This window comes from Ascaphus truei, chromosome 1 (genome assembly GCF_040206685.1).
Source record: "Ascaphus truei isolate aAscTru1 chromosome 1, aAscTru1.hap1, whole genome shotgun sequence".
Lineage (NCBI taxonomy): Eukaryota > Metazoa > Chordata > Amphibia > Anura > Ascaphidae > Ascaphus > Ascaphus truei.
In genome coordinates, this window is record NC_134483.1 from 464,629,324 (window position 1) to 464,643,511 (window position 14,188).

The 14,188-nt window shown below is 42.6% G+C and overlaps 1 protein-coding gene across 4 annotated transcripts in view; it reads left to right on the plus strand.

Annotated features, from left to right (window-relative positions):
- The window catches only part of NMU (neuromedin U), a 100,898-nt gene that overhangs the window by 37,782 nt on the left and 48,928 nt on the right, over positions 1-14,188 (plus strand). For 3 of the 4 annotated variants that reach the window (XM_075578545.1, XM_075578535.1, XM_075578563.1), the window contains exons 4-6: positions 254-313; positions 3,870-3,899; positions 3,995-4,045. In XM_075578545.1, coding sequence (XP_075434660.1) covers positions 254-313; positions 3,870-3,899; positions 3,995-4,045 — 141 coding nt within the window. The remainder of the gene's footprint in view (positions 1-253; positions 314-3,869; positions 3,900-3,994; positions 4,046-14,188) is intronic. The other variant, XM_075578554.1, reaches the window with a different exon arrangement.

Genomic DNA, 14,188 nt, shown 5'->3' on the forward strand with positions numbered 1-14,188 from the left:
AAATTGCTAAAATAGGGGAGGGGGGTGTGCCGAGCAAGTGCGTTCTAAGTCAAACTTCTTGGCGTTTTGTGACTGAAAATTGTGTTTTGATTTTTAATTAAAAACATCACCATCACAAATAAAATTTCTGTGACAAAGGACAAAAGTTTCACTTAAAATGTGCATACTCGGCACACACACACACTTTTTTTTTGTTTGCACCTTATATTTCGGATGAAGAATTCGAGCTTTTCATTTTCTTTTTTGGACACAGGCATCCAGTGCGTTAGAAGAACTTTGCTTTATGGTTATGGGAATTCTGCAGAAGTCTCAGGTAATGAATATTTTAGTAAATATTTGAAGTTTTAAGACACACTTTGGACACAGCAATATTAATAACTGACTGACTGGCACTGATTTTTTATTTTTATATATATTTTATTACCTGAAGAAAATATGTGAAACGTGACTTTGACAGATTAATCATCTCTCAACAATGAAGACGTTATAAACCTTTTGAAGATTGGGCTCATCAGTTCCTCTGAAATCAGAGTAAATCATGTTAACAGATATTCATATAATTTGCATGACTAATTGGCACAGCTGCACGAAAATAGTACTGTTGCAAATTTGCATTTTTCAGCGGCTATAAACAAACATTTATTTTGTAAAAGATGGGATGATACCTGATTGTAAGGGGAGACCCCCAAAGCACTCCACACACTATGCAACATTCTCATGGAGAAAGTATAATAAGGCCCAAACTAACTAAACAGTGTAAAACTTCAGCACGTCCTTAATTTAATAGGAGTAACTCCGGCTAAAATGTAGCGCCATTTAGTGAATCTGGGCCCAAGACTAGAAGTCTTTCTTTGGGTTATAGGATAATTTGTAATTATTTATAAAAAAAAATTACCAGGAAGTAATACAGAGAGTTACCTCGTTTTCAAGTATGTTGTGGGCACAGAGTTATGATGACAGATACATGGTTACAAATACATAGTTACATTAAGTGAGCAGGGTTATACATTATATACAAGACATTGCATGCACAGTAAGAGATAATACCACCAAAGCAGTAACTGGTGGGAGATGTTTACAGGAGTTTGAAATGGAATGGGTCTCACACAAGCCATGTTTGATACTTTGGGATTAAGGAACAATTTCAAGGCATTTGTCAGTTGATTGTAGTCCCAATGATATCTAATAGTCCACTATCATAAAGCAAGAGAGGAGGAGCTGGTTTGAAGATTCAACAGTACATAATCACAAGAGCTTCAGCAGTTGATAAACAGACAATCCCAGCAATCTCTAACCCCAGAACCCACCACATTATATATATATATATATATATATATATATATATATATATATATATATATATATATATATACACACACACAGGCATACCCCGCAATAACATACGCAATGGGACCGGAGCATGTAGTAAACGAAAATGTACTTAAAGTGAAGCACTACTTTTTCCCACTTATTGATGCATGTACTGTACGGCAATCGTCATATACATGCATAACTGATATAAATAACGCATGTGTAGCAGCCTCTATAGTCTCCCCGCTTGCGCACCACTTCGGTACAGGTAGGGAGCCGGTGTTGCTGTTCAGGACGTGCTGACAGGCGCATGCGCGAGCTGCCATTTGCCTATTGGGCGATATGTACTTACTCGCGAGTGTACTTAAAGTGAATGTCCTTAAAGCGAGGTATGCCTGTGTATATAGTGTGTGTCAAAAAGAGTGCTACTGTGGCCAGATGTATACAACAAAAGACAAAAATACTCTACATCCAATGTCACAAAATACATAGTTAAATACTTAAATGTTAGTATTCTCATGAATAAGGGTCATTTAGTTAACCCTTTGGCCAAAGTGTAATAAGCCTGCAGCCACTTCACTCACTGCATGACCAGTTGTAGGTCCTAGCACTACCTGTGAAGAGCAGGTAGAAGTTGATACCTGATTAATATACAGAGCTGCTAGTGCTAATTTGTGAAAGCTTAGTAAGCCACGTAACAGCATTTTTTGATACATACAATTTTCTTAGTTGATTAAAGTAATATCTGAATCCTGTTTCAAAATCTTCTTTCAGATATTGTCATTTGTGTTTTACAATATTTTCAAAATTGATAAAAAGATACAAAATAAAACCGTAAAAATATTTTAGAAAGGTGTAGCATTAAAATGGGATGAAGTTTTAGAATGAAACTGACCCGAGTAGAGGCTCTAAATTTTGCATTGCATATTCCCATTCAGCCTACATTAAAATGTCGTGAGAGTATGCTGGATTCTAATTAAACAGAAATGTGTATGTTCCGCTAGTCTTGTTACATGATATGTGCAAAGCAAGACACTTCAACAACAATCAGTATAAATTCATCAGAGTCCTTTCACTGTCATAGAACAAGATAAGAATCAAAAATCCAGCCGCTCCATAATACAAAAAATAGGCACTCACCAGCAAAAAAGGGGTTAAAAAGGTATACTTTAATGAACTACATAAACAAAAAAACAGACAGTACTAACTACTCTCCCACATGTTTCACGCCTACTGTGGCGTGAAATATGTGGGAGAGTAGTTAGTACTGTCTGTTTATTTTATTTTTATGTAGTTCATTAAAGTATACCTTTTTAACCCCTTTTTGCTGGTGAGTGACTATTTTTTGTATTATGGAGCGGCTGGATTTTTGATTCTTCCCTTGTTCTATTGCTGTGTATGAGAATCTGCTTCACCACCGGATGCCTGGAGGAGACGCTTTTGGCAGCGTCAGGGCAGCTGCAGCAAGAAAGGATGACCAAGGCGGCGTATCATCGTGAGTAAAGGGTACTCCACGCCGGGCATAGCCAGGGTAAGGGGGACGTTAGTGACTGCACCTCACAATTGGTTGTCCCCCCCTGTGTCCCCTCCTTGTCACCATTATCTATCTGAACACAGAAAACTGCAGCCCCTTAATCCTTTATTTTCCGGTGTCAACTCCTATTATTACTTTACTACTGCCTAAAGGCTTTATTTCCAACCTCCTGGAGCTTTGACATGGTTTTTTCTTTGTCCTTTCACTGTCAGACAGGCTAACTATTCAATTGCCAGAGGCACCTGCAAGATCTAGCAACTAAGACCTTGTAACCCTCTCTGGCACCTAAAGGATTACTTATACAAAATTGTGGGCAGATAGCCCCCAATCACTAGTAGTAAACTACTTACAACCTTGTAGTCAAATTCAATGCAGTTTTAATAGGACAAACAGCAGAAGCAGATACAGTAAATTTCAGGTCCTATCCAGAAAGGTCCGAATAGGACCTGAAACATTGTATCTGCTTCTGCTGTTTGTCCTATTAAAACTTCTATGAATTTGACTACAAGAAGGTTGTAAGTAGTTTACTACTTGTTATTATGGATATCTGTCCACTGCTTTTTTTTTTATATGTGACTTGTGTTGGTTACACAGACAGTTTTTTTTGTCCCAGACTTCTCTCCATTGCCCCATCTTTTTTAATCCAAAAGATTACGCAATGTGTCCCAGACCTCCTCCTCTCTGAGAGGATTCATGGTTTCTACAGCTGCTCAGTAAATCCAGATCCTCACGGAGAGTCAGTGGTAACGTAAGGTACCTGCAGCTGTGTAGCTACTTCCTCATGAAAGGTCTTTTCATTGTTAGAGAGCATTAATCCCAGAGGTTCTCAACCCCAGAGGTTCTCAACTCCAGTCATCAAGATCCCCCCCAACAGGTCAGGTTTTAAGGATATCCCAGCTTCAGCACAGGTTGGCTCTATCAGTGCTCAGTCGAAGACTGAAGAAGTGTATTCAAGAAATATTTAATGAGGTGATCAGTATTGTTTTATTCAAAATAAAATGTATTATTATTTTTTTTTACATAGGGTTCAGATGAAAAGGAAACCACTAAAAGGGTAAGTATTTTACCTCATACTTAAATAGTGAAGATATCTTTAATCAATTAACATGTTTTGTAGTAAAATAGCATTTTAATTTTTTTTCTGCACAGTTCTTATTTCATTATTCTAAGAGTCATGACTCAGGCAACTCAGGCATCATGGTAAGTTACACAGCTTCTGGGTGAACAGCTATCATCATTGGATAATGTTTCACTGGGGTTTTTGTTTTAATTCCTCTGGATCAAAATACTGTAAATACAAATATAGGATAAGTATCCGTTGTCTAAGTTTAACATGGGTTGTACTCAATTGACATACAGTATGTCTTTTTTCAACCTCGCATACTATCTAACTATGCAACTATAATGAGCTTGTCTGGTTGGCTGGGTTATCTTCCTGTACCTGTATTGCTAAATTTTAGCATCAAATACATTTTAAACATACAGGAATAAATACATAGAAATCAAGATAAATAAATCCCCAATCTCTTTTGAAATCTTTCTAATTATGTAAATATTTTACATCCAGTTACTTGGGAATAATAAAAGTCAAATATATAATGATAATAAAAAAAAATCATAACCAATCTGTCCCAATGCGGTTGATTGGAAAAAAGATATACAGGTAATATACAGTTCTGATACAGTTCACTGTATGGATTCTCTAAGCAGTGATAAGTCTTATCAATCGCTAACACGCACCCACATGAATGGAAGTTAAGGGGTAATATGGCTCTTCAATGTTGAGTGAATTTTGCCCAATATTTCTAGGGAACACCATTTGGTTTGGCAGCACTGATTTAATCTTCTTGGAGTTGTAAAATGGTCTTCCAGGACTCAAATCTGGGCATTTATCACACCACAAGAGTAGTAGGTGTTCTGTCTCTATCCATGTGCAGTGTAAAACCCTATCTGATAATCTCAACCCACATGCACGATACTATATACTCTACCAGGAGGCTGGATCAATCCCTTCTGTGCAGGGCCCTGCTTCATTCAGGAATGTCTGCTGTAGTTTGTTGATTTTCTCTAGAAATCAATCCAGGCTTTTTGATTTGATTACATTTCAATAGAAATAATACTCTGTGTCACTACTGTAATTTTGGAAGTCTTAGGACTCCACACCATCCTATACTTTAATCATGCAATAAATGTATAATGCATAAATGTACAGATATGATTAACACGAAATGCCACTATTTTTTATTTATTTTTTATGTGTTTTCACTTGTCAGGTGAAGTGACACATTGTGGTGATTAAAGGCATATGGGGAAGAGCTGTGAGGGTTTTAGCGTTAGTGTTTGACTACAACTGACATGTTATTTTACTATATGCTGAATACAAGGTGGAAGTTTTAATTTATTGGATCTTTACATTTATTTTATAATCTACAGTTTAATAAAACCTTGCAGACTCACACATTTTCACAGCACACAGTAGTAGTTCCACACATGCTGCCACATCCGCTATGGCTTGTCACGGAGTTGTGTGGTTCCTGGCAAGTTCACATGCTTTTGTAGAGGGACCTATTTGTTAAAACCAGCAATTTAAATGATATTGAGTTTTTTTGTGTTGGTTATTCTTTCCCGTTCTCCTTTCAAGGTGGTGATAAGGAGTGGGTAGCTCTGCCTATCAGACCGAGTAGGTCCATAAAAGGCTCCTCCTCACCTACAAATAATCTTTTTATGTTCTACAACAGAGCAGGTTTGTTGTTTTTTGGCTAGTCACCGGGACTACTGTTGGTAGTTCAACCAGTGGGGGAATTCTTAGCCTCTTTCCCCCTGATGCCCCAATGTTGTGCCACATGGCAGCTATTCGGGACCCCTGTCTGACCAGGGTAGACAGCAGAACTGTTAGAGCAATGCAGCAGGAGCACACACATGCAGGCACCCTTTTTCGCCAAAATGCTGTAATTGCGCCAGAACGGAAGTGATTCATGAAAAACGGAAGTGACCGCTGAAAGTAGGAAGGGCTGCTCTGGAGACCTGCTGGTGGTTGTTTAAAGCCAGCTGAGGTTTGGTTAGATGACTGCTGGTTGTATGTGAGCTGATATCATAACAGAGTCCCTGTTTAAATAAAGCCACCTCAGAGCTCTGAGAATCCAGAGAGATAGTTAATTGCAGCCACTCAATTAACTAGTCTCCACCTGGACTAATGAGAGCTCTGTAAAAAGCCTCATGCGAGACACAGGAGAGAGATTCCTTAGCTCACATTTGGGCTGACATAAGGAGAAGGAGAACTGCAGAGATTTTCCTCAGCACACAAGGTGCTGCAATGAGGAGAGAGTCTTGAAGCACACAGGACTGTGTGTTGACTTCAAGACGTGAGGGGACAAGACCTCTATACCTGGACATGGACATTTCCATAGCACACAAGGGTATCCCCTACAGCTACAACAACAGAAACAGATAAGAGACTTTCTTATTGGACTGGTGTGTGTGTGTATGTATATATGTATATATATGTATGTATGTATGTATATATAAATAATGTTTGGGGTGGTAACTAGCTTATCTAGCCACCCAGTTAGGAAGGGCTGGAGTAAAGGTTTAGTTATTCTCCAAAGTGGAGTAGGCCTTTATTTTGTTTCTTTTTGTATGTTTTGCCTTGGTAAAGGAACAGGCGCAATAAAGCCAGGATTCAATTTCACCCTAATCTGTCCTATTAAATGCACCTCTGCACACATCTCTTACAGATAGCAAGTCCTCTGGAGGACTGCTGAGGAAGGGATGTCCTAATTAGCAGTGGAAGCGCTACATCATAAAAAAAAGGGAAAAGTTGTGCAGCTTGTGACAAGACGGTGTTAGAAGGAAAGAATCTGTGTGAAGATTGCTTGAAATCTGCGGCGGTGCATGCCCTGGACGAAATAGAAACTTTTCTCCAATAGATGAAGGATACGGTCTTACAAACTGTAGAAACAGCCGTAGTACAAGCAAGTAAAAGGTCACGGTCACATACAAGCCTCGAAGAGAGACTTCATCTGAGGGTTCAGAGGTGCAGATAATATCAGAGGGGGGAGCATAGGGACTACTCGGAGCATGAGGAGGATACATTATTTGACACTGACCTAGTCGCGCCGTTGATCAAAGTTGTTTGAGAGGCATTAGAAATGGAGGATCCGGAGGAAGAAACTCAGAAGTAAAAGAGATTCTTTAGAGGGCCACAAAAGACAAGAGTTATTCCACTTCATAAAGTGTTAAAAGACATGAGAGTCTGAATGGATCCAGCCTGATATGAAGTTGCTGTTTTCAAGAAAATTCCATAAGATGTACCCTTTTTCGGATCAAGATTTTCTTGAAAACAATAACTTCGGAAGTCCCACTCAACGTTGACGCAACAATTACGAGGATATCGAGGAGAACAACACTCCTGGTTGATGACGCAATCTCATTCAGCGATGAAGAGAAGACTAGAAAATGGTTTGAGGAAATAATTTGTGGCAGCCTCCGTTTCAAGAGTTTGGGTCTTGCAATGTGAGTTTGGGTCTTGTATATTGAAGTTGTGCTAGAGAAAGAGATGAAAAGAACTGCGATCTTGAAAGCGTTGGCCAAAATAAATTTAGCCACAGACTATATAGCAGAGACATCTTTGACGCAGTATGCTTGGCACCGAGGTGCGTGGCCGCAAGAAGGGTGTTATGGTTGAAGCCATGGATGGCGGTCTCCTCATCCAAGAATAATTTGTGTATGCTGCCTTTGAAAGGGAATTTTTGTTTTGAAAGAGACTGGATAATATTATCTCAAGTGTCAGGGGGCAGATGCCTTTTTTCCTAGAACAAGAGAGAAGACTCGGGTGCCCCTATTATGCAGGATCTCAACTAGATAGGATCTGGCTTCTCTGTAAGTCATCCTATCGGCCAGGAGAACCTTTTTTAAGGCAGGCAGCCTGGAGAGGAGGTTGGAATAACCTTTTTTTAGGCTCCAGAAGTAGAGGAACGTAACTCAGAGGAAGACCTTTCTAACGGAAGGCGAGTCCAACAGTTTGCAGTAGGAGGAAGACTAAGCTCATTTAGAACTGTTTGGACACTGACGATAAAGGAAAAATGGGTCCTTCAACCCCCACCGACTATCACCTGGAGTTCAATCTCATTCCAAGGGTGGACAGATTATTTGTTTATGTCAACTCCCAAGGATCAGAGACGCAAGAAAAGCATTAAGATAAGCATTGAAAGATATACTAGCAAACAACGTAATTATAACATTTCCGGAGGGCAAAAGAAAAAGGGGAATATATTTCACTCTTTCTGGTAAAGAAAACTTTGTGAGGATTCATAGCCATCCTTTGATCTAAGAAGGGTCAGTGCATTCCTACATATAACAAAATTCATAATGGAACCACTAAGGTCCATTATACAGTCGGTACCACAAGGCGTCTGATTGAGCACAATGGATCTCGAGGTTACATACAGTATTTCCATATCCTAGTAACAAGGGGGCATCAAAAGTTTCTACGATTCGCAGTTGGAGAGGATAATTTCCAGCATACAGCCCAACCATTTAGACTAGCAACATCCTCAAGAACATTCACCAAGGTACTAATCACTTTATTAGCCTAATTAAGAAACAAGGCATACAGGTTTACCTAAATTTAGACGATCTGCTCATCAAAGCTGGAGACAGGACTCAACTGCAGCTTCATATCACCGCAGTTTTAGTGTTACTAGAGAGACATGGGAGGATATTAAACCAAGAAAGGTCAGCTGACTCCGGTATAGTCATTAAGAGTTTGGGGATGCTTTTTTCAGGAAGGAGTAGTTTTGCTTCCACAAGACAAAGCACTAAATATAAGAGGAATAGTTAGAAGGTTCCGAAAAGCATACAAGGTATCAGCAAGGGGAATTTTACGAAATCAAGCGGTTTATACCTCGGAATACCCATGTGATGGCGTGGGATTACTTCCAACCGTACCGCCTTAAGACGCAAGTGCATGAAATGGCATTATAGTGTTCTGGCTTTTAAACACCTGAAATTGACAAAGTAGCACAGTACTGTACACATTACAATTCATTCATTTCATTGCATATAATTGCACACAATCCATAAAATTCAAACAAAGCAACCGCGATAAACACGCGTGCCTGGGGCGATTGGCCGCGTTCATGACACGTGGAGTGCAGCAGCACACACAAACGGCGTTGTGATGCCTTAAAATAAAGACCGCTGCATCTGTAAATGTGGATTTTATTTAAAAAATCTGATAAATCCCAAACTTAAGATGAGTAGAATACATGGAACAGTTCTGAAAGCCAACTCTTCTGTCCAATTAAATCCGATAGCTCAATATTGTGTGTTGTATTGGATAGTATATATTCACAAAACTGCACGGAGTTCTTAGATATAGAAGAAAGTACAGCTAACCTGGTATGTTCCCACGTGAGGTTTGTGTCTCTGGCAATCTCCAACGCAATTGCTCCGTCTGCTCCCGTAGCCCCTTATTAGGCAGATTTCACTTATGAGAGCCACACTCGTTCAGTACTGCCCGGGTCCAAATGTAGGGGAAAAAAGGAGTACAGCAGACCTGATTCATCTCGCGTTGGGTCCGCGTCCACAGTGCTCTCCTGCAAGGCTATGCTGTCAACTCCTGTAGCTCCAAGGTAGACAGGTTAATTCTGGTACACTGCACAGACTTATCCGTCTTTGCGAGGGGCCCGTGTCCACGGTATTCTCCCGCAGGGCTATGCCGTCCCTTCCCGCAGCACACCGGCATATTTCCGGTACACCGCACTGGCTACGGAATGCCAAACAAAGTCACTAACAAAGTATCAGGGAGGTATACTCGCATCCTGACAGCGAAGTGAAGGCTTCTGTTCCTTTGCGTGCATCAGTCCAAAAAGAGAGTAGATATAGAAAAAAAAGATATTGAGCACTGTAAATATACAAAATAGGCTGGTAGCAGGTAAAAAAATGTATTTATTAATGGGGCATAACAACCAAAATCTAAAAACAGCAAAGAATCCTCTGACGCGTTTCCTGCCTCTACAGCGCTTTATTAAAGAGTGATTCATGTCCAGCAAACAACCCTATAAGTAGTATCCTCCCCGTGGACAGGTGTTACAGTGCTCAATCTCTTTTTTCTACATCCAGGAGAATGGGCTCTGGACATGACAATCATTGGGGTCTGCCAGACGTGGATCTAATGGCATCCATTTCCAACAGGAAGGAAGTCCAGTTCTGCTCAAGGATAGACCATCCACAAGGTTTTCAGATGGATGAACTGAGTTTCACATGGCATTTTTGTCTACATGTTCCCGCCAATCTCAAATAGAGGTGGAGAAAGTGGAGGTCATAGCTATCGTGGAGGTCATAGCTATCGTACCCGATTGGTAAAGACGAGCGTGATACAGTCAGGCAGTGAGCATGACGGTTGAAATTTTGTGAAAATTGCTGCTAATACAGGGCCTTCTAAAACAAGGGCCAATACAGGATCCGAATTTGCAGAAATTAGCACCTGGTGATTCAGCGTTGGTTGTTGGAAAGGAAGGGTCTTTCAGAAAGCACAATAAAGAAACTGATGTCAGCCAGGAAGGGGTCAACTTCCAGAGTATACTACAGTATCTGGTTAAAGTTCCTGTAATGGAGAAAGGAGAACTGCCAATACTTCTATAACCCTTCTGCAGTGCTACTAGAGTTCCTTCAAACGGGATTTGATATAGAACTTAGCCTCCTTTCCCTCAAAGTGCAAGCCTCTGCTTTAACAGCACTTTCAGAAAGGAAAGTGGCCACGGAAAAACTCGTCAGATTTTTCCAGGCAGTAAAAAGATTGAAGCCTTAAATTAGAACGACAGTGCCTTTCTTGGGATCTATCACTAGTCCTGCAGGCATTAACGGAGCCCCCATTTGAATCATTGCAAGACCTATCATTAAAAATGTTAACATGGAAGAGGGTGTTCTTTGTGGCCATTATTTGTTAATAAACAACACACAGAACCCCAGCAAGCTCTTTTTAGGAACCCCTGAGCCCCCACAAAATATGTATATAAGTGTCAAAAAGGAGAGCTATTGAGCGTGGCAAATGTATACTACAAGCGACAGAGAAGCCCAATGCTACATCCAATATGACAAAAATACACAGTAAAATACGTATATATTCTCTTGAAGAAGGGTCATTTAGTTTAACCCTTTGGCCAAAGCATTGTATGTATAACGCCTGTATGCCCGCAGACCTGGCCAGTCCCCAGTACTGAGGTGGGTAAGGGTATAACACGCACCCACAGCAGTGAGGGCGTGCCCGGAGTGTGGTAAGTTGCGTTGCCGGGGGTGGTGAGAAAGGGTTAACGTTATACTTGCGGAGTTAGGGGGGCCAGAGGTCGGAGGGTTAATGTCCAAGAGCCAGCGTTCAGGGGCAGGAGAGAGCAGCGTAGTGATGTCCAAGAGCCAGGGTTCCGGGGCAGGAGAAGGCAGCATAGTCAAGTCCAAAGCAGAGTCCAAGGGTAGAGAGGTACACGTTGTCAAACAGAGCCAAGATCAAACCAAAGGAATCCAAACGGGCAGGGACAGGAACCAGAGCTGAGCTAGGCATAGACACTGCACACACAGGAGCTACAGAAAAGCTATGCAGAGCAAGGAATGAGAGGACAGAGTGGGGTTATAAGGGAAGGAGGGCCAATAGGAGCGAGGGGTGGAGCAGAGGTTTGTCTGGGTATTTGCAGGGATAAGTCTAGGTGAGCAGGGGAGGAGACAGGGATGTATTCCAGAGCAATCGCTTGCAGACGACGGGGGGCGGAGCCAGTAGATGGAGAGGGCTGATAACTTTATCGAGTGCGCGCGCCTTCTGTAAGGCTGTTGTGCGTGCGCCCCGACCGCGTGCCTGGGCGTGCGGCGCGCGGCGCGGAGGAAGGACTTGGCATGGAAGAGGTGAGAGGCAGAGGGGAAGGAGGAGCGGTGGAGCTAGGTGCAGTAAGGGCTGGGGTGAAGGAAGCATGCAGAGGGGCGCGTGTCCACCGATCCGTCACAAGCGATCGGGAGCGTGCGCCTTCTGTGAGGCTGCCGTGCGCGCGCCCCGATAGTGTGCCTGGGCGTGCGACCTGTGCCGCGGAGGAATGGCTCGGTGTGGAGGAGGAGCGAGAGTGAGGAAGCAGGGAACCGGGGCAGCTAGTCACAGTGGGGCCTAAAGTGACGGGGACACGCTGAGAGGCGCGAGTCCGCCGATCCGTTACAGTACCCCCCCCCCCTTGAGGATCGGACTCCGGACGATCCTCCCAAGGTCTATGAGGAAATTTCCGACGAAACTGTCTGAGGAGAGCTGGGGCATGAATGTGATGAGAGGGTATCCAGGAGCGTTCCTCCGGGCCATATCCTTTCCAATGAACGAGGAACTGAAATCTGCCCCTGGACCAAAGAGAATCAAGAATGGAGTGGACTTCGAATTCTTGCTGTGCTTGTATTACGACAGGATTGGGTCTTCGAGGGCGATCCGGAAAATGGGCATTTTGGATAAAGGGTTTCAGCAGAGACACGTGGAATACAGAGGGTATCTTCATGGTAGGAGGAAGCGAAAGTCGATACGCAACCGGGTTGATCCGTTCGAGGACCTTGAAGGGACCCAAGAATCTAGGAGCCAGCTTATGGGAGGGAGTCTAGAGCTTGATATTCTTTGAAGATAGCCAAAATCTGTCTCCAGGTTTGTATTCTGGGCCCACTTGACGCCGCTGATCTGCTTGCGTCTTCTGTCTTTAAACGGACCCCTGCAAAGCTTTTAGAATCTTTTTCCAAGAATTTTGTAGATTGGAAATGTGAGAATCAGCTGCGGGAACACCAGAGGGGAGGGAGGAGAGGGGAAGACTGCTGGGATGGAATCCATAGTTAATGAAAAAAGGCGACTCTTGCGTGGACTCGTTCTTCAATGAGTTAATAGCGAACTCAGCCCAGGGTAATAGATCCACCCAGTTGTCTTGAGATTCAGACACGAAACATCTGAGATACTGTTCCAGGGTCTGATTCATTCTTTCCGTCTGGCCTTTGGTCTGTGGGTGGTAACCCGAGGAAAAGAGAAGGGAAATGCCAAGTCTGAGAGAACGCTCGCCAAAACTTAGAAATGAATTGAGTACCCCTGTCTGAAACAATAGAAAGTGGCACACCGTGTAACCTGAAAATTTCCTTAGAAAAAATGTCAGCCAAGGTAGCTGAATTGGGAAGACCCTTGAGGGGTATAAAATGTGTGTGCTTGGAAAACCTGTCCACTACCACAAGGATCGTATTCATCCCTTTAGAATTTGGAAGTTCCACAATAAAGTCCATGGAGATATGCTTCCAAGGCTGTTCCGGAATGGGAAGAGGCAGGAGGAGACCAGAAGGGTTGTGTCGGGCGGATTTGCTCTGGGCACAGACTGGACAAGCTCTGGTGAAATCGAAAATGTCTTTGTTCATTTTAGGCCACCAAAAGGTCCGTTTGATAAGATCTACTGTCCTCTTGAAGCCTGGATGACCAGCAGATCTAGAAGAATGTCCCCACTGTAGTACTTTATGGCGAAAACGTGGAGCAGAGTACAACCGTCCTTCTGGCACCTTAAATCTCCTAGGAATATGAGCCTGGGCTTTATTGATTTCATCCAAGATATCAAAGTTATTGGCGGAAATAATACACTTAGCGGGGAGAATCGTCTCCGACAATTCGTTAGATCCATCCTCCGTAGAGAACTGGCGAGACAGAGCATCGGCTTTGATATTCTTGGTGCCTGGGATATAAGAAATCGTTTAATTGAATCGAGAGAAAAACAATGCCCAATGTGCTTGACGGGATCCCAAACGACGAGCCCCCTCAATGTACAATAAGTTTTTGTGATCGGTGAGAATGGCTACTGGCTCCTTGGTACCCTCGAGGAGATGTCTCCATTCTTGGAGGCCTAATTTGATGGGCAGAAGCTCACGGTTCCCGACATCATAATTTCTCTCGGCTGAAGAGAATTTCCTGGAAAAGAATCCACAAGGAAAGAGTTTTTCTTGTGGAGAAAATCTCTGAGAGAGTACTGCCCCGGCTCCCACATCAGAGGCGTCTACTTCTAGAGTGAAAGGAAGGGAAGTGTCCGGATGCCGAAGGATGGGGTCGGAGACGAAGGCTTTTTTGAGGAACTCGAAGGCTTCGATGGCTTCAGGGGAACATACAGTCGGATCAGCACCTTTCTTGGTCAGGGCAGTGATGGGTAGAGCAATAGTTAAGAAGTTACGGATGAATTTCCGATTGTAGTTAGAAAAGCCAAGGAAGCGTTGCACGGCCTTGAGGGAATTCGGCAACGGCCAATCGAGAACAGACTTCAATTTCTCAGGATCCATGGTGAAACCTTTATCAGAGATTATATAGCCGAGGAA